Raw genomic sequence first — 20,870 nt, 5'->3', positions numbered from 1 at the left:
GAGGGGCAGAGCAGTCTTGATTCTTTCTTGACTCAGAATACAGTTTCCTATAAAGGAAAGCTTTCATTGTGTGTTTTCTTTGCAAAGTGATCATATAATAAACAACTAATCAATACTGTATGCTAATAGATAAAGGAGTGATAATAAGCTACAGTAAAAGCTTTGAATATCTTAGATATAGCTGTGCAGTAGCTACTCTTAGTAGACCGGATAGCAGCAGATGATAGAAGGGTCATTACAACCAGAAGAGACAGGAGACTTTTATTTTTTTGAGACTTGAGACTTGACTTGGACTCGTGACCAAAGACTTGAGACTTGATGAAGTCTCACCCCTCAAAGACTTGAGACTTGACTCGGACTCGTGACCAAAGACTTGAGACTTGACTTGGACTTGCAAAAAAAGACTTGTGAACATCTCTGCTGTATACCGACATGAGTGCATCAGACAAAAAAACCGCAAGAACTCTCACTCTGTCACCTTTTTTTATTTTCAGCCATTTAGTGATGCCAAACGGGAGGATCAGACGGATATCCTAACTCCTCTGTCGAAACATCAGGCTCGTGCCATTGTGGAAGCCACGTTAGAAAGCATAGAGGCCTCAGCGTCTTCCTCTGAGGAAGTAGATGAAGACAAGACAAACAAGGAATTCAAAAAGGGGCAGGACGGTGAAGAGGAAAACCAAGTCACCACACCAGTAGAGGCTAATCTCAGTAGAGTCAATGGAAATGACCTCAAGCGCAAGTCCATCTTCACCTTCCTCCAATCGCCTTCAAAGACCATGAAGTGGTCAGAGCTTGATGTGTACCTGTCTGAACCACTGTGGGGGAACAGCTCCACTGTACTGTATTGGAAGTCTGCTACTCGGTTCCCCAAGCTCCAGGGCATTGCCAAGAAGCTGCTAGCAATACCAGCCACCTCAGGAGGCTTCGACCGGCTCTGTCAAATGGCAGCATGTATTGTAAGAGCTAAGAGAAACCGCTTGCCACCTCACACCACAGAGAGACTCCTTTTGTACAAAAACTCTTTAAAGTCAAAACATGGTAAAAATCCCAGCAGGGTCTCTAAACGCTGATGGCTCAACTCATAATTTGATCTAGTTCATCTGTCCTCCACACTTACTTAATTTTTATCATATTTAAATGGATATTCATCCTTACTTTCAGTTGTTTTTCTGCCCAGCATTCCACTAATTTGTGGAACATTGTTCTAACATTAGATTAAACAAACTTCATTTCACCCTTGCAGTAAGTGGTAGGGAGCAGTCATAGGTAATTAGCAAACTATGAAATGAGTATTGAAAACGAGGACAGTGACTATATCTTAAAAAAAAAACAAAAAGCAAGATGCAACATGCCAGTGACCTACCATCAGACTACAAACATTTTCTTTGCTGAAGCTAAAAACCCTGTGCTGTCAGAGGAAGAAATGAAAACTGATGAAAGTCATTCAGTATAAGGTTAATTCCACTGGTTATATTTTAAGAGGATACTGACAGCAATGCACATATCTACTTTAATGCCATAAAAACCAACTTTAAAAATCCGGCTCAAACCAGATTGACAGTAAAAGTGTTCAAAATATTAACGCCAGCCTGTGTCTCTCTTAATGCAGAAGTTAAAATGTAATTGCTTTTTCTCTTTGGCCTGTAAATTCCACAGTGGTTGCATGGTTAGTGTATTTTTTAAGGTCATTGTATATTGTTTTGGGTGCTGTACGCAAGTGCAGATGTTGGTAAATCGATCTGAATGACACTTTTTCAGCTTCTTTGTCAAAGTTTTTTGTTTTACCAGTCCTCAACAATGTTGTTGCTGTTGATGGGAAATATCATGACACACTTTGACTGTAGTAGACTGAGTATAGTGTACATTGAATATCATCTGACTGATTTTATTGCAATGTTAATTGTTAATACAATGCTAATAAATATGGAACTGTATGAACTGGATTCTTTTCACTTAGCTGGATGTGTTTAACTTATGCAACCATTGTGCATGACGAGTGCATTACAGTGCACAATGTGTTTTGATGAGTGAACATCAACATCTTTTACAGTCTATGGTGAAAATGAGTGAGAGCTTTGCAAAAAGGTGATATTTTGTGTGGACGGTGAAAATTGTTTATGATTTTGTCAAACGCGTGAGTGATCAATGAATGGGTTCATGTTGATGCTAGGGTTTCAGTGGAGCATGAAGTGGTGTTTTAGCATTTCAGAGAACTGTCATCTCCTGTGAGCCTCACTCCAGTCCAGTCGGTGGCGGTAATGCACCAGCCGCCAATAAACACCGAGGAAGAAGGATGACAACATCCGCTGGGGAGGTTTGAGCTCTGAAGTTACCATGTGCGTGCGTGCATGCAGCAGCAGATGAGAAAGTGATGAGAAAAACAACCTGCTACGTTACCTTTCTTAATAGCGAAAGAGAGACTGGGATATTTCGACAGGACGAGGAATGAGTTACGCTCGATGTCACCAGTGACTCGTCAGAAACGGGCTGAAAAAGTAGCGAGCTAATCTCTTTATTAACTAGCAAGAGGTTCGTTTTCTCCATGGCTCTGTACACAAAAGCTGCAGAGATCCTGGAAAAAGCCGAAAAGAAGCAGGGTGCTCTGAAAACTCTGGTTTACGACAGTAGATTTGGAAACATCAAGCAGCTGTTCGCTTTGGTTTGTGAGACCCAGAAATTTTCCCCCGTCCTGCAGGAGCTCATCGAGACCACCAAGCTGCTCAAACAGACCAAGCTGAAGGTGCACCTGGCCAAGGTGTTGGTGTACGACCTGGTCCTGGGCCGGGGCCTGAAGTGCGGTGGGTCCTGGAAGACCACGATGATGAAACATCGTCCTAGACTGCAGGCGGAGCTGTCGCGTATGAAGATAAAGCAGAAGGTCAGTAGAAATGAAGACCTGCTCCCGGCCGCAGTCCGAAAGTCCGGGGGTGACCACCTGCCCAGGTATGTGCGTGTGAACACACTGAAGACCACCGTGGAAGATGTTGTAGATTACCTTAAAAGGGATGGCTTCTGCTACCAGGGACAGGCCTTCAAGCTGGATGACTTGGCTCTAAAGCAGAAGGACTTCGTGAGGGACCTGCACCTACCAGAGCTGCTTGTTTTTCCCCCTAAAACCGACTTCCATGACCACTTCCTGTACAAGGCAGGTCATATCATTCTGCAAGACAAAGCCAGCTGTCTCCCTGCTTATCTCCTCAACCCCACACCTGGCAGCCACGTCATTGATGCCTGCGCTGCTCCTGGCAACAAAACCAGTCACCTGGCAGCCATCATGAAGAACAAGGGCAAGCTGTTTGCATTTGATTTGGATGCCAAACGTCTGGCCACCATGTCTACTCTCCTGCTCCGAGCTGGAGTGACCTGTCAGCAGCTGGCTAACCAGGACTTTCTGAAGGTGGACCCTGACAACCTGCAGTATAAAGATGTTGAATATGTACTGCTGGATCCCTCATGCAGTGGATCAGGTACTGCAACCAGTTTGCTGTGTGCATGATACAGGTTTCAGCATGTGCCTGTACACATTACACAAAACAAACAGCTACACAATGCAAATCAGCAACGACATTATATGCATATTAATACGTGAAAAAAGACCGCGTTTTACTCGGCCTTTATCAATTCATGTCAAACAAGTTTTGTGATGACGCGAGCAAACGGCTCGCTCGGGAAACGGGATAAGAGCCAGCATGTTTTCTTCCCACATCCCAGTAATGATCCTTATAACGCGGATCAAGCACAGTCGCGATGAAGTGCAGAGGATCATCACTGCTCTCAGTGAACGGCACTATTTTTTTAATGCGCGATTGACGCTGTCACTCGGTAGTTTGGGAAAACAGAGAAGCTGCTTCTCTCCAGACGTGACCACACAGACAGGTGTGTGTGTGTGTGTCTGTGTGAGTTACTACGGTTACCGCGGCGCTCCCGTCCCCCGGATATTTCTGCAGCTGGATTGACATGATCCGGTCTGAGACATGAAACTCATGGACTGAGGAGTCGTCCTGCTGCGTCCTGCTGCGTTCTGCATGTCACACCGACGACCGTGCATTTGTAGGAGGAAGTTGTAGTTGCTGTTGTTGTGGTTGTGCGCGTGAAGATAATTTAAAAATAAATTATTAATATTCGAATATCATATTTTAATAATCGAATTTCATTTTTATTACTATAATTCGAATATACATTCGAATTTCAAATATTCATTGACAGTCCTACTGTACACATGTGCTTGTAAATTGCCAGGCCTATGCAGCCTGTGGTTGTGAATTTATAATCATGATTCATACAGTTATTTGTGCTCACAGCCCATCTTGGACACACAGGCAGTTAGAATTAGTAACCTTTTTGTTCACACTATCTGCATCATAGCTGCTCAGGTGCATTGACATCAGTGGTAGTGTCTTCCCAGGCTGTTTGCTAATCAGATGCTACAACAGTAACTCCTTTACACGTTGTTTTGAACTATTACAGCTATTGTAGAAAATTGTTAAAGTCTGATCTAACCACTTTTATTACTAGTAATGGGAAAAGTTGCAAGTAGGGCTGTCAGGCGATTAAAAAAAATAATCTAATTAATTATAGAATTTGTAATTAATTCATCTAATTAGTCGCATTTTAATCTTATATCTGCTAAAGTTACCCAAATAAAGAATTCAAATTCTAGGATGTTACAAAATTGTATTGCATGACTAATCAATTGAATACACCTAGAGAAGATTTGAAATCCACATTTTTATTGGTGAAGTGCGTTTCATAAATGAAATTTAAAAGAAAATGGTCAAGCACATCCCAGCAAACCAATGGGCTCTATGCACAGCTCCAGCACTTCCTGAATTTAAGGCAGGTCCTTCATTTCCTGTCTTATATTATTGGACACACTGATTAATCCAGGTGTGTCTGAGTAGTCACAATGGTCAGACACACCTGGATTAATCAGTGTGTCCAATAATGTAAGACAGGAAACAAAGGAGCAGCATTAAGTTCAAGAAGTAGTGGAGCTGTGCATAGAGCCCATTAGGTCAGGTGAGGAACCGAAGCGCAGCGCCCTGGAGCGGAGGCAGTTTCAGATCACACACACAAAACACACAAACAAACACGGAAAGAGCGAGAGAGGCAGAGACGAGTGACGAAGTGGCAGAGACGAAGTGGAAGTTGTTTGACCCACAGCACACGGCATTATAATTATATGAGGTTATTTACTTATCCATGATGTAAAAAAAACAGCTCTGAATGTGAGTAAACAACAGCTGAGGAGCAGAGGCGCTTGCGACCGCCGCGGAGAAATCAGCGTCTGGTCTGGAGGGACGCGGCCGCTCCGCTTCGCAGCGTGACGTCCCTCTCTGACTGCACATCTCGGGTTGTGGGGCGGCCGCTGCAGCGCTTCAGTTCGTCATCTGTTCTATTTTTCACACGAGCCGGAGCGCTGTTGTCGAGCTGGATAGACGTACCAGACAGGAAGTCGGGCTCAGAAAAGACGAGAGAATCCGGTCAATTTTCAAAATAAAATAATTAAATGATGATTACCGTAGATGACCAAATAATCGCCCGCGTGCAAATACGCGCCTGTGCTCTAATAGCCGCCGGGGTCCGACCTCATTTGGCATAATAAACGCTGGTTCAATTAAACGCCCGGGCGATTAAGTGTTTACCATAGTCTTGCACAGAAAACAAAAGTTGTTTTTTTTAACAGCGCTTCACCGGCTCTCACCTCTTCTGTCAGTCAGCCCCTCCTCTCGCTCTCTCTCGCATGCAGGCGCACACACACACACACACACACAGACACACAAACACAGGCGCGCTAGACTGAGGGATATAGGGATATAGATAAATGCGCTAATGTACAGTGTTGAAATTACCGCGATCGACCCCCCCTTCCGTTAACGTTCATAACACTGCTCTGATCAGCTCCCTGTGTCGCGGTTACACAGACAAACTGTCTTTGTATTTATTGTCTGATGTCAATAAAGATGCGTCGGGGGAAAAAGTAGTTTTGTTCCAGTGGTGCTATGGTGACCTCTTCGTTCTTTGCATGATGGTCTGGTGCTGCTCATTGCAAAAATAAATTGTAGCCAGTTGCAAATACGCGCCTGGTTCTTATAAACGCCTGGGGTCCAAGTCGATTTAGCATATTAAACGCCCGGGCTACTAAATGGTCATCTACGGTAATTAAGTTGTTGCTTGTCCGTCTATTTGTCAGTTGCGTCTGCACGCGAGACACACACATCCATTCATACAGAGCTAGGGACAGACCTGTGTGTGTGGAAAACCGAGTACAGACGGGTAGAGATGTGAGTGGAGTCGATGTTTGACCGGCGGGGAGAGAGCAGGAGAAGCAGCTCCCTGTGCAGCCAGCCAAGCGCCTGGGACGAGCGCTGCTCCCGCTCCGCTTCCGCGGGCAGTGTCCGGGCTGTGAGTCGCCTCCATGTCGGTCAGTCTGTTGTCACTCTGCTTTGACCAGCGATGCAGGTGTGAAGTGACCAACACGTCCGGACAAGTTCCTCGGTGCTATGCTACCGTGATGTGCCACTGCCAAGTAGCCAGGGTCATTCAATGGGCCAAATTTAAAGTGCTCGCGCATTGAATTGCCACTCAGAATTAATTGCGTTAATTTTTCTAACGCGTTAATTTGCGGTGTAATTAATTAATCTAATTAACGCGTTAAACTGACAGCCCTAGTTGCAAGACATGCTTTATCCACTTTGTCAGGCTTTTGATCAACCAAAATAAACAATATTATAATATTAATTATCAACAGTAACACAACCGCGAGGAACCTTGGAGTCATTTTTGACCAGGACCTTTCCTTTAGCTCCCACATAAAACACGTGACTAGGACCGCCTTCTTCCATCTGCGCAGTATCACTAAGATTAGGAATATCCTCTCCCAGAGTGATGCTGAGAAACTAGTACATGCATTTATCACTTCTAGGCTAGACTACTGCAACTCTCTCCTGTCAGGATGTCCGAAAAACTCTCTAAAGAGTCTCCAGCTGGTCCAGAATGCCGCAGCAAGGGTTTTGACAGGAGTTAGGAAGAGACAGCACATCTCTCCCACCTTAGCTTCTCTCCACTGGCTTCCTGTAGGATTTAGAATAGACTTCAAAATCCTTCTGCTGACTTATAAGGCTCTTAATGATAAAGCTCCAACCTATCTGAAAGAACTAATCATTCCTTACTGTCCTACCAGAGCACTCCGCTCCCAGAATGCAGGTCTGTTAGTGACTCCCAGTATCTCTAAAAACAGACTGGGAGGTAGAGCCTTCAGTTACCGGGCTCCTTTACTGTGGAACCAGCTCTCTCCATGGGTCAAAGAGGCAGACACTCTAACTACATTTAAGTCTAGACTTAAGACCTTCCTTTATGACAGGGCTTTTAGTTAGGGCTGGTTCAGGTAGCTCTGAACCATTTTATAGCTACGCTGCTATAGGCTTAGACTGCTGGGGACACATCTGGTTACACAGAGCCCTCTCCTTTCCTCTCCTCTCCTCTCCTCTCCTCTCCTCTCCTCTCCTCCTTTTCCTCTCCTCTCCCCTCCTCCCTTCCTCTTCTCTCCTCTCCTATCCTCTTCTTCTCTCCTCTCCTCTCCTCTCCTCTCCTCTCCTCTCCTCTCCTCTCCTCTCCTCTCCTCTCCTCACCAGAGACTGCCTTCATCAACTCCTGCTAACATTTCCATATTTCGCACATTCTGTGACAAACTGTAAACTGTTTTCTTGTCTGTAACAACATCTATTGCACGTCTGTCCGTCCTGGGTGAGGGATCCCTCCTCTGTTGCTCACCCTGAGGTTTCTCCGATTTTTCCCTGTTAAAAGGGTTTCCATGGAGTTTTTCCTCAGTCGATGTGAGGGTCTAAGGACAGAGGATGTTGTTACGATGCCATGTAAAGCCCTCTGAGACAAACTGTTTGTAAAAACGGGCTATACAAATAAAATTGCCTTGCCTTGCCTTGCCTTGCCTAACATGTTATTGGTCAAACCAGGTCTAAAGCCAAATAATCAGATAAGCAGACACCGGACTGTGATACCAAATACCTGTTTAAATGTCTGTTTGTGCAGTATACAGCATTACTGTATTTGCTTGGCAGATTTAAGATTGCACCAGAATTCATAAGATACAATTTGTATATCTGTGGTTCCAGGTATGGTGTGCCTCTGGGACAATAGCTCTGATGACCAACAGAAAGATTTGGGTCGCCTGACTTCCTTGGCCTCTTTCCAGTTGCGGTGTTTGAACCATGCCCTCAGGTTCCCCCGCCTGAAGCAGCTGGTCTACTCCACCTGCTCCATCCACAGCCTGGAAAACGAGGAAGTTATAAAGACCTGCCTGCAGCAGAACCCTGGCTTCAGGTAACAGCAGTGCACTGGCACTCAAAATGTAAATATTATGGGCTTATCCCTGCAAATATTTGAGTTTTTTTGGCTTGGTAAATTATTCAGGTTCAGTTTAGTTCAGTGACAGCCATAGGGTTAAATGTACAGATGCAGGACTCTTAAAGGGATAGTAGCATTTTTTTAAAGTGGGGTTGTATGATCTACAAATAGCCTCTAAGTACTTTAATTGCAGTAGAAGACTCTCTGCACTCCTCCCGTTAGCAACGCCAGCCCATAGCCCTGCCCAGAGATTTACAACATACATTGTTGTGAATGGACCCAAAGAAACGGCCTATTTTCGCCGCCTAAAAGAGGTTTTACCTGAAAAAAATACACAGTTCCATTGTTTGCTATAATATAATTTTTTCCAGCCCTTCAAAGTGCAGGAAAAACGCAGTTTTTATTTGGACCTAACCAACTCACGTATCCCTCCGGCCCAGGGTTAGCGCCCGGCGATCAGCAGTTGGTTAGCTCCAAATAAAAACTGCGTTTTTCCTGCACTTTGAGGGGCTGGAAAAATTATATTATAGTGAACAATGGAACTGTGTATTTTTTTTTCAGGTAAAACCTCTTTTAGGCCGCAATCTTAGTTTCTTTGGGTCCATTCACAACACTGTATGTTGTAAATCTCTGGGTAGGGCTATGGGCTGGCGTTGCTAACAGGAGGAGTGTAGAGAGTCTTCTACTGCAATTAAAGTACTTTATTTGTAGGCTATTTGTAGATCATACAACCCCACTTTTAAAAAAATGCTACTATCCCTTTAACTTCTGGGTCATGGCTCTGCATATTAGTAGTATGATTTGAAAATACTCTTGTGTTCTTATTTTTAATGTATCAGAATGATGCTCTCACCTGACCTTGGCCTTACTGTACTTTTCTGATACAATGCCAGTCAGAATCACTCACTGCCAGTATTAATTTCCTCTGTACAGACTTACTAAGTCAAGAGTTGTAAGTGTAAATAATTTTTTATTTGTTCATTTTCACTGAGGAGTTGCAAATACATGCAATATGGAATCATCCATCACTCCTTAAAGAGGACATGAAACAGCCAGCCAAATTAACATAATTCATTAAATGGATTTCCAGTGTGCTTAAAAATTGTCAAACTAACATATGAAACGTAAACATTTAGGAGAAAATTTAAGTTTAGTTTCACATTTTTCATTAGTTTTTTTAGCTTGGGCGCAGCCATCTTTGTCGGTCGCCAGTGTGTGACATCACTGGATTGTAGGGTTGCACATCTCTCTGTGATAAACGATTCGATATGAATCTAGATACACAGATTACGATTCGATTCAAAAACGATATCCTTTTAATACAGACCGATTCGATCCGATTCGATACAGTGTAGGACGATTCGATTCTACGGTTAATATTTGTTGTAGGCTAGATATTTTATAAAATAAAGAATTCTATGAAAGTGACTTACAGTAGTACTGCAATATTTTTTCAAATATATCCCCAAGCATTGTTGCTTTAAAGCACTGGCAAAAAAAAGAAAGAAGAAAAAGAGAATAACAACAAAATCACATGTCAATGTATTTATTCTTTGACATGGACCAATATCTGTGAGAACGTTTTTGTAATTAGCCCTTTTCCACCGAGCTGGTTCCGGTGCTGGTTCGGAGCCCGTGCCTGCTCAGCACCAGTTCTTGGTTCAGCACCAACTCCTTGCTGGGTCAGAGCTAAGAACCAGTTCTTCCAGGGGCTGGCAGCGGAGTTGCCTTAGCAACAAGACTACTACGTATTACGTTTGTTTATCGATGAAGCTAACTAGCTGAGCTACAGGCGGTGGCTAACAGCAGCTAACGCTCAAATCAAAATATACGTCGAAACGTAGTTGCCGGTCGCGGCGATTACAGCGAAGACGGCTGCTTTTTTTCAGCCGGGTTTAGAGTTATCGCTCATTAATAGCCTAGTCTATGCTTCCACGTCGGGTCCAGTGTTCAACACCCGCAGGTCGGACCAGGTTGTCTACCTGTAGCAGGCAGCAGAGACAGGAGCAGCTCCTGGATGGGGAGTGTGCTAATAGCAGCAGCAAAGCTAACATCAGGACGTCATCTGTTAAACCCCCCGTCCCCTCCGTTATTGGACACAACATGAAACTACTCCAGTTAGCGAATCGTGTTGTAACAAAGATATTCGCAGGAAAAAAATGTTTATACGTGGCCCGTTGATTGATTTATGAGCTATTAAAGACACCGCTAACGGCTAAGCACTCTAGCCCATAGCGATAACCGGTTCATGACTCTACGACCGATTCATCTAGGAATTCATGGCTAATTTGTATCGATTCAGGAGGCTGCTACCGATACAGCCGAATCTCTCACTTGTTAAACCGAATATCCGGTCGCATCGGTTTATCGTTCACAACCCTACTGGATTGGTTGACTCCGCTGGCAGACAGTGAAAGTGAATGACAACTTCAGACAGAGACGGTAAAAAATGTAACTGTGAAGGCACAGGATTAGACCCATATTATTCCCGTTTACGTCTTGTTCCTCGCGGTCAGACCCCGGAAGCACTGCTCGCGCCTTCTCGGGCGCTTGGGTGGTCGCACAGGAAGCGTACTTCTCCTCCCTCTGTGTCTCGTGTGCAGGCGCAACTGACAAATATTTATAGACGGACAGCAACAACTTAATCAGGGTTTTCCCTGCCTGTGATTTTGGCCGCCGCCTTGATTAAAAAGCGTGTGTACATGAGGGCCGTTTTACTTTAAATGTAGATGCGCGTCATGTGCGCTCACAACCCAAAGCGATGCCGTAGCGGCGCGCATTTCGTGCACATCCGACCTGCTTCTTCCTCTGGTGTCCGGTCTCGGGTTGTGTCTCTCCGGTTTCACTCGGAACCGACCCCATGTCTAAGCACCCGTGTTTCAGCCGGGTCGATACCACGGAGCTATTTAAAAAAAAAAAAAAAAACGCTCGTCGCGGTGGAGCTGACAATAGCAGAGTTTTCCTCTCCTAAAGCTGACATGTGGTCGGTCACAGTCTCACAGTGCACCCTTAATTAATATAAACTTCAACCTTAAAGCTCTCTGTCTGTCCACCGACTGCCCTGACCTGTCCCTAAACATCACGCAGGGACAACATGGAGCTGCATGTGTGACTGTATATTGAGTTTTAATGTTTTCAACCATTAGCGGGTGCTGCCCAATCTCACAGTGGAGGAGAGACATGATAGTCCCTGCTGCAGTCAGAGACCCGCACCGGTCCACGCCGCGGACCCCCCACCCCACCCGTCTTACAGCCTGAGCTCAGTCACTCCCTCCTCATCTACCGTGTTTATTGGTGATAAACGGGCGTACTGCCGGTAAGTCTATGGGTAAAACCCGACCGGCTTGTTGAATCTCGGACCCAACACGGCCGGAGTCACGAGCATTAATTAATTAATTCACAACCTGACGGCGGGCAAAAAAAAAGAAAAGAAAAAGAAAGCCAGAGGCAACACTGGTGTTAAGACAGTTAACTGTTAATCAACTTCGTAAGCTGTGTGACGTGTGTGTTTGTGTGTGTGAGCTACTATGGCAGAACGTGTCTAATTAAAAATGTGAAACTAAACTTATTTAATTAATTTTAATTTTCTCCTTAATGGTTACGTTTCATGCGCTAGTTTGACAATTTTTAAGTACTCTGGGAATCGGTTTAGTGAACTGTATTCATTTGGCTGACTGTTTCATGTCCTCTTTAAAGTGCAGGTATTCGAGCTGTTGGATTTAAAATATCAGTGAAACTAGAATTAATACCCATATTATTATGAATTTTCTCCTCCAGACTGGTTCCTCTACTGGCTCAGTGGCCTGAACGAGGCCTGGAACCACTCACCCAGTGCCTGCGTGCCAGCACCACAAAGACCCGCACACACGGCTTCTTTGTGGCTGTGCTGGAGAAATACAGTGAGGTGGGAAATATGAACCAGAGACACATTGTCCAGCCAAGGTAAATAGTGGGTTGTCATTGAAGGTTATTGGTACTAATTTAAATAATCTTATAAATAATACATATTTTTTACGGAAGCCCTAAAGGGTCATACATACATACATTTTATTCCATCCGTTTTCCTGTGATAACAAGATAATTTTCCTCAGTTTTCCCGTGATAACAAGATAATTTTCCTCCGTTTTCTCATGATAACGAAATATTTTTCCCCCATTTTCCCATGATAATGAGATAATTAATTAGAGATCTCGAGAAAACAAGCCTTGCTATTACAGATAATGTACATATTAGTGTGCGTCATCTGAGAAGATGGTTAGCAAGGCTTCAGCTTTATCAGAGGTGCAATCTAACTAAGCCTGATGTCGTCATTAAAGCAGAAGTAAGCAATCTGGTGGTTTTGGCTAACTTCTTGTCAGCAGATGGAGTTAGCAGTCCCCGCCCTCGTCCTACGCCACCATATTCATGGCTGCACACACAGAGAGGACCGCCCCTTTATGCCGTTCTCTCTCCTCATTGGATAAAGGTTGTAGGATACAATGAAAGTTTTCTCCTCGGCTTACAGCAGAGCAGAGTGACTGACAGACCCGTGTTTCAGACCAAACACTCTATAGAAGTGATTGCTGTCGGAAGATAGAACTATTTAAGACTTTCACACATTCCGCTTACTTCTGCCTCAACTACATAGTTGACCAGCTACGGAGGAAAAATATCTCGTTATCACGAGAAAACGGAGGAAAATTATCTTGTTAACACGAGAAAATTGAGGAATTATCTCGTTATCACGGGAAAACGGATGGAATAAAATGTATGTATGTATGACCCTTCAGGGCTTCTGTAATTTTTCAAGTCCTCATGGCACATAATTTTTGTTAAGTTTTAGCATCTAATGCTTACTTGCCATCATCCTAAGATAATTGTTTGCTTATGTTGGTCTGTGTTGCTTTTATTCTGTCATAAAACAGTCTATACATAACACACTTAATACAAATATTCCCCCCAGAAAACTCACAAATTTAATCCAACATAACAAAGTTTGTCTCCTCTGGCCTTAGACCCTCACATCAACCCAACATCAAGTGTTTCACTCCCAAGAAAACACTTGAAGTTGAAGTTGAAGTTGAAAGTCTTTATTGTCCACTGCTGTGGAAATTCATCTTTGGCCTCATACAAGATAAAAGACATAGTAGTCACAGATATTCACAATAAAATACACAAAGACACACAAGAGCTTTGCGCACCTTTCCCGTCTGTTAAAAAGCATAAAAAAGATCCAGGAGTAAGTAAATAAATAAAAATAAAATGAGTAATGAGTAAAATAAATAAACAGCTCTCAGTATCAAAGTCACCTGACCCTGGTTGATTCACTAATTTGGTTTAGCAAGACAATTGATGAAGGTACAAAGGATTTCTTGAAAATATTTCTTGTTGATGCAGGGACCCTGAATCTCCTTCCTGATGGGAGTCTTTCAAATGCATGATTTAGGGGATGTGAAGGATCCTGAGCTATCTGTGAGGCTTTCCTCCTAATCTGGGTCGTATAAATTTCCCCTAGCTGCCTCTGGGGGTTCAGTATAATTTTGCTAGCTGTGTTTATAATTTTTGTAAGTTTACTTTTGCTTTTGGCCCCCAGATTCCCATACCAACATGTAATGTTGTATGAGATTATGCTTTCCAGCAGACTGGTGTAGACCGTCCTCAGCACTCTCCTACTAACCTCAAAGCTGTTAAAGGACAATTCCAGGCGAATTCAACTCGGGGGTGTATGTTCCTATCATTTTAGGTCTAAAAGAAGGAATCTGAAGATTTTCAGTTTAATCGCTGCTGTTTTGCGGTAGTTGTGTCTGTCCCCGCATCGCCACGGCAGCAATGAATGGGAGTGGATGTAAGTTCCGCTGCTTAGGCTGTTACATCCCTCAAAGCCGCAATTTTTTTTTCCACAGATGGTGTCAGATGGCTACTCAAACATGCACCCAGAAGTTTATTTACTTCAAGCAAGCCGACATGTTTGTAAAACTCGATCTAATTCAAAGTTTCCCGGAGTCTCGCGCGAGCCCGAAGTTGCAGTGCTGGTGTATTCAGGCGCAGTGGGAGCTACCGTTTGTCATAAACACAGGAATATCAACTCTTGACTTGCTTCAAGTGTACATTTTTTTCCACAGACAGCGTCAGGTGGCTACTCAAACATGCGCCAAGAAGTTTTTTTCACTTGAAGCAAGTAAAGAGTTGATATTCCTGTGTTTATGACACAAACGGTAGCTTTCCCACTGCACGTGAACACACCAAGCACAGCAACTTGGGTCTCACGCGAGACTCCGGGAGACTCTGAATTAGATCTAGTTTTACAAACATGTCGGCTTGCTTGAAGTAAATAAACTTCTGGGTGCATGTTTGAGTCGCCATCTGACGCTGTCTGTGGAAAAATTGCGGCTTTGAGGGCTGTAAGGGGCCGTGTCCACCGGACGCGCTTTCAGCTCTGACAGCGCTCTCAGCGCTGCTTTCCCAGCGCTTAGCGCGCTCTCTCTCCCTCGTCAGAATGCAGCTGTTGCTAGGTTACAAAACGAGTCCTCTGACACTTCCGTGTTCTGGCCTTGTTTAATGTAAACACTACAACGAGTGTCAGAAATACACAATAGCATTAGCAGCAGCTTTTGACATGGACCCTGAGGTCGGCCTACCTTCAATACAAGTGTGGGTCATGATATAAACCGAGCCACGTCTCCGGTTGTGTTGCTGTCGGTAACGTAAGTCCCGCCCCTTCTTGATTCTGATGGTCAGTGCGGGGAAAAGTGACATTGACGAGCGTAGCGCTGTTCTAAAAGTTGAACAGATTTCAACTCGAAGCGCTCTGAGCGCCGCGACAAAAAGAAGCAAGCGCCGAGGGCGTTTTACCGCCAAGGGCGCTGAGCGCTGTGAGCGCCCAACTCAATAGGGTTTGAATGTAAAATAGACGCCCAGAGCGCTGAAAACGCGTCTGGTGGACACAGCCCCTAAACAGCCTAAGCAGCGGAACTTGCATCCGCTCCCATTCATTGCTGCCGTGGCGATGCGGGGACAGACGCAACTACCGCAAAACAGGAGCGATTAAACTGAAAATCTTCAGATTCCTTCTTCTAGACCTAAAATATTAGGAAAATACACCCCCGAGTTGAATTCGCCTGGAATTGTCCTTTAAGTCTCCTTAAGAGAAACAGTCTCTGGGTTGCTTTCTTAAAAATGTGGTCAGTGTGTTCAATAAAATTCAAATTTCTGTCTAGGATGATACCAAGATATTTAAAACTACTGACTATCTCAACATCTTGGCCTCCAATTTTAACCGGCTGACATGTAGGTTGTCCAGCCCTGGCCCTCAACAAGTTTTGGTCTTAGGGACTGTTCGTTATTTATCATCAGTGCCACCGGAGGGATTCACAGGACTTTTTTTTTTTTTTACATGACCCCCCTGTCGGAGTCAGTAAATTTTAACATGACCCTGCATTAAGCCTTATCAAAAGATACATGACCCCCCCCCCCAGCCATCGACACGTGACATCGCATCACGTAGCGCGTGACACTACATTATTTCATTTTGACAACCATGTGTGCAACACCTTCTCATCAATCCATGCCATTTATCAGCTGTTATTAAAACCCAACTCATCAATAACAGAATCGCGATTTTGGACCAGCTCACATTACACAACAAGCCATTAACAATTAATCCACACTCAAACCGAAGCAACAATAATGTGAACCGTACTCAACAACAACGTATTATTACAAGGTTTACGACAGATATGACAGACAACTGTCATATCTGTGTGTGTGTGTGTGTGTGTAAGAAAGAGGGGGAAAGAGAGAGAGAGAAAGTACGTAAAACCAGCTAACTGTTAGCTACCGTAGCTCAGGCGTCGGTCTCCCGTCAGGTAAAAGCTGCCGTTTATTCCTCAAATGTAGTTCATGAAGTTGTCTCCGGTACAGTTATCCATCACTGCAGTTGAATTAGCCGCTAAACTGCTGGACGCGAAAACCGAGGGGGCGTCTGTTTGTTTACAATTCACAAAAGCAACGTGAACGTACGTGCTGCTCAGACTATGTAGAGTTAAGCAATGAGGCAGGCAGGCAGCGTAGCCTCTGTATGGTACTGAAGTTAAACTCACTCACCCATAAAAGACGTGCTAAGCCGCGGGCAAAATCCTTATTGAGTTCTTGGCGAAGCGGTTAGCATCGTCGCCTGCGGTGCGGGAGACCCGGGTTCGAAACCAACTCAGGGCAGATCAGGGCAACATAAAATAACGTTGTGATTCGGGGGCCGTTGCTCTCATTGTCATCAGTGCTTGCAGCTTTGAAATGTCCCGTTTTTGTTTTGTTTTTGTTTTGGGCATTGCAGTGTCCTCCAGACAAAATGTTGAATGACCCCCCCTCACTGACCTTTTTTTTTTTTTGTGGACCCACCCCTCAACAAAGAATATTATGACATGACCCCCCCCCATTTTCCTCCGGTGGCCCATTCCATAAATAACGAACGCTCCCTTAGTAGAATTTAGGCGGAGGGCGCTCTCCTCACACCAGGCCACAAGGCGGTGTATATGATCAAAGTAGGCCCTCTCCAAATCCCCATTTCCATTGACCATTAGACCCACCAGCGCCATGTCATCCGCATATTTAATTAGACTAAACTGACTGTCACAAATTTGCATTTCATTAATATAAATGGAAAATAAGACGGGAGACAAAACGCAGCCTTGAGGCTCCCCTGTGTTTAAAATAATTTCATCAGACATGGTACCCTGTACAGAGACTCTTTGGGGTCGATTTGTTAAAAAATTCTTAATCCATAATATCAGGTGACCATTTGTGTCAAGTGCTCTTTAGTTTTAAAAGAATGTCAGTCCTGACAGTATTAGAAGCTGAACTAAAATCAATAAATAAAATTCTGGCGTAGGCCTCTGAATGTTGAATATGCTTACTGACCTTGTGAAGGAGAGCTAGAGTGGCATCCTCAGTACCTCTTTGTGCTTTATAGGCAAACTGTAGACTATGTAGCAGATGTGAGTTTGCTAAGCGACCCAGTACTACCCTTTCCATACATTTACATAGAGCAATAGGTCTAAAATCATTTGGTAAGACAGGTCTACACTTTTTAGGTACTGGATAATTGTGGTTTCCTTCCATGAAACCGGGACTGTGTGTCCAAAACTTTATTATTGTGAATAATTCCTTAGTTTCATGTGTCTACCTCATTTTATTTAAATGTAGCTATGTTTAATGCCAGAGACAAATGAAGGAAAGAAAAACCTAAAAAACCTTAAGTGTTTATTTTGGTGTTGTTTAGGCCAGTGCCTTATCCTTATTTTACTCAGCTGTTTGCACTTTATGCTACAGTTAAAGAACTGTTTGTTGCTACAAGCTGCATATTTCATTAAAAGTTTAATGAACTATCATCTTAATTGTCTTTATTTTTAGTTAGCATACCAAACACTTCAAGCTGAAAGCTAATGATGGTATATAAGAGCAGCTGCATGCTGGTGCGATAAGCTGTATGTTTTACATTCAATTTCAGGGTTTCCCCCAGAAAACTTGTTAAGCCTGGTGGTAGGGTGGCATCGGCGGCCCATCGGTGGGCCACCGGTGCCCAAGCGTGTTTTTTTGTGACAGGGCCTGACCCTGACCATTGACTGATGGCAGGGCCCTGTAGGTAACAGAGCAGTAGCATTTAGAAGAAGTGATTCCATAAGGCCTTAAGATCAATGTTAAAAGTTGACTGGAAATTTGAAAATATTATCATAAACATCTGTTATTATAAGACATGTATGTAACATATTTAAGCAGAGTCTTACAGAAAGGCACTCTTGAAATACTGTTCAATCAACCACAAAAAATAATAATAATAATAATTATAGCCTAAAATATATATTTAAATAAATAACATTAACTCTTTGCATTAAAACTAAAAAACAACTGCCTGGTGTCTCATTGTTGAAGTGTAGCGTTATTTCTCAGATTTTTTTTTTTCTTTTCTCCGAGATTTTTTACATCTGGAGTCACGTTACAGAGGCTACACATGACGTACTGTACCACGCTCTTTTTCCGGTCAGTCGTCATGGAAACGTGACACTCACGGATCTACTGTTTAGACCAGAGAAGACAACGTGTGTGATCGCAAACGTTACGAGCTGAAAAATGAAACAATGGATCATTTTCACATCAGTCAAAGCCCCGCGGCTCACAGGAGTCCGGAGCTCTGACGCTGCAGGGGACGACATGCTAACAGCTAACAGCTAACAGCCATGCTACAGCAGCTGACTGCCTCTTGGAGCCGCGGCTCGGCTCCATAGGCTCGGCTCACGTTAACGTGGGCTCGGTGCGTTCCTCTCGGTCAGCTGGTGAAGCAGCGGGCTGAACATAGATGCGGTCTGATGAGCATGATGTCCGTGACGTGTCCCGTTATGCGTGACGAAGTTGTGACGTTGTCAGGTGATGAAAAAGACACCTGATCACGTGTTTATGGAGTATAAAAACTGATTTAAAAAAATTAATAAACGATGCTTAGCCTGGCGGGGGGGCAAGTAAGGCCTGGCGGCCCGCCAGGCTTATAATACACTGGGGGAAACCCTGAATTTACGTATGATCCGATTAGTCGACTAATCGAAAAAAATAGTCGGTGACTAGTCGACTATCAAAATAATCGTTTGTGGCAGCCCTATTTCACACACACATACACACAGGGCAAGTGTGGGTTCAGTGTCTTGCCCAAGGACACATAGACATGCAGACTGGGGGAGCCCGGAATCGAACCACCGACCTTCCGGTTAGTGGACGACCCGCTCTACCTCCTAAGCCAACGCGAGTCCCTTTTTGTTACACACACAATTGATCCCACACATTTCCCAAATCATTCTGCCATACATTTACGTACATTTACTATTATGTTGTTCCATAGACATGATTATTTGCATGAATGTGTACAGTTTATTTCTCTAACTTAATGGTATGCATGTATGAGACTATAGAAGCGCATGCAAGTATGAATTACCCCTGATGTTAACTTGCAGCTGACCACTTGAGCGAACCACACGTGATTAGATCACCTGAGATGAACTTTAATGTTGTTACTAGGTAAATACAGAAAATCTGTTATATCAAGCTGCAATGAGACTTTTGCCGTTTCCTTTGTCACAGTGAACCTGAGGAAACAGCACAGAATCTAGCTGGGTTTGAGAAGAGACCTGAAGCCTCAGAGACAGAGAATAAACAGACACCTGTTGCAGACTCGGTGACCAGCAATAAACCAGGGAAGGGGAAGAAGAAGAAGAAGAAGAAGAAGAAGAAGAAGAGGGTGCAGGAACAGTCAGTGTGTACCAAAAATTAGAAAATGGCTTAGTGTGTTTGAAAAGATTGCATGTGCTGTGTAACTAAAACATTCATTAAGAAGTTTTGTTTTTTTTACTTCATCAAATCTGTACCGCATTATTGCTCAATACTCTTTGAATCTCTTGGTGTCTTTCCTTTATATTTGTTTTTCAGGATGATGTTCAGCTGTTTGTTTCAAATCCAGCTCAAACAATGCAATGATCTTTGTTGGTTTTAGCGATGGTTCATCTTTAAGGTCCTTATGTTTATGAATGTTTATGGTTGAGTTGTTTGACTGTTGCATTCTTAATAGATTTCATTTGAACATGCCTGAAGTTTATCTTTTCCCTTTTCTTAATCACTGTGTTAGGTAAAAGTTATAGAAATATTGTAAAAGATTATTCTGCAGTGAGGTTTTCGAACGTGGACAGTAAGCAGAAATTCACCAAGTATTTTTTGATAAAATTAGTAAGATTATTGTTTAGTAGATTACTTATTTAGATGTGTACTTTCTGAGTTTAACTTGCACTGTTGATTACAGCTGCTGAGTAATGTCTTAGGCATTAGTTCCTCAGGCTGTTACATGAAAATTGTCAAGATAAAATGGTCCAAAATGTTTACGTTGAAAATTCTTAGAGTTGAATTCCATTCCATTTACTTCCTCACACCGTGTCCTAACTGGATGCGACGCGAGCGAGCGACAGCTGCTAAATTAATGGCTTCCTATTGTAATGTCCTAACTCGCCGCGAGCGACGCAGCGCGATGCGGCGCGACACGACGTTTAGAGCCCGACGCCCCGTTTCTATTTCTGTCGCTCGCGTCGCGTCGGAAATTAGCGGCGGCCACGGGCCATTTGGCCCTCAATTTGACCAAGAATGCCCTCCAAAATCATGATAGTTTTTTCAGAAACAAATATATTTATATCTGTACGTTATCATACTTTAATTTTCATTAATTTACCATCGCGTCTCATTATTCTCCTGATGTCGGCTTAATGTAATGTAAACGAGATTGCACTGATACGCGAGAGTATGTGTTAATGTGACAGACAGCGGGGCAGTAGCTGCTGTGCTGTGATGGACCTGATCAGACTGGCGGTGGTCCACAGTGAATCAGTCCCAGATCCTCCACCGTCACCAGATCCCCCGAAAGCCCCCGCAAATAATACATCGACAAGAAGTTAAGTGGCAAATTGCATCTTTTCGTCTGCTTATTTGCGGGGTTTTTTTTT

General features: G+C 43.6%; 2 protein-coding genes across 4 annotated transcripts in view; both read left to right on the top strand.

Annotated features, from left to right (window-relative positions):
- Window positions 1–1,937, top strand: part of mybl2a (MYB proto-oncogene like 2a) — a 31,758-nt gene extending 29,821 nt beyond the window's left edge. For all 3 annotated transcript variants that reach the window (XM_085780675.1, XM_085780676.1, XM_085780677.1), the window contains one exon: window positions 495–1,937. In XM_085780675.1, coding sequence (XP_085636801.1) covers window positions 495–1,073 — 579 coding nt within the window. In that variant the 3' untranslated portion in view covers window positions 1,074–1,937. The remainder of the gene's footprint in view (window positions 1–494) is intronic.
- Window positions 1,938–2,379: 442 nt separating this feature from the next.
- nsun5 (NOP2/Sun RNA methyltransferase 5) lies at window positions 2,380–20,254 on the top strand. Its single transcript, XM_085780674.1, has 4 exons — window positions 2,380–3,470; window positions 8,136–8,343; window positions 12,145–12,309; window positions 19,468–20,254. The coding sequence occupies exons 1-4, from the start codon at window positions 2,546–2,548 to the stop codon at window positions 19,655–19,657; spliced, it is 1,488 nt and encodes a 495-aa protein (XP_085636800.1). The 5' UTR covers window positions 2,380–2,545; the 3' UTR covers window positions 19,658–20,254.
- Window positions 20,255–20,870: the final 616 nt, after the last annotated feature.

Source organism: Trachurus japonicus, chromosome 7 (genome assembly GCF_045865225.1).
Source record: "Trachurus japonicus isolate A0001 chromosome 7, Traja_1.0".
In the NCBI taxonomy this organism is placed as follows: Eukaryota; Metazoa; Chordata; class Actinopteri; order Carangiformes; family Carangidae; genus Trachurus; species Trachurus japonicus.
Note: the sequence above shows the minus strand (reverse complement) of the source record. Positions and strands in the feature narration are given on the sequence as shown.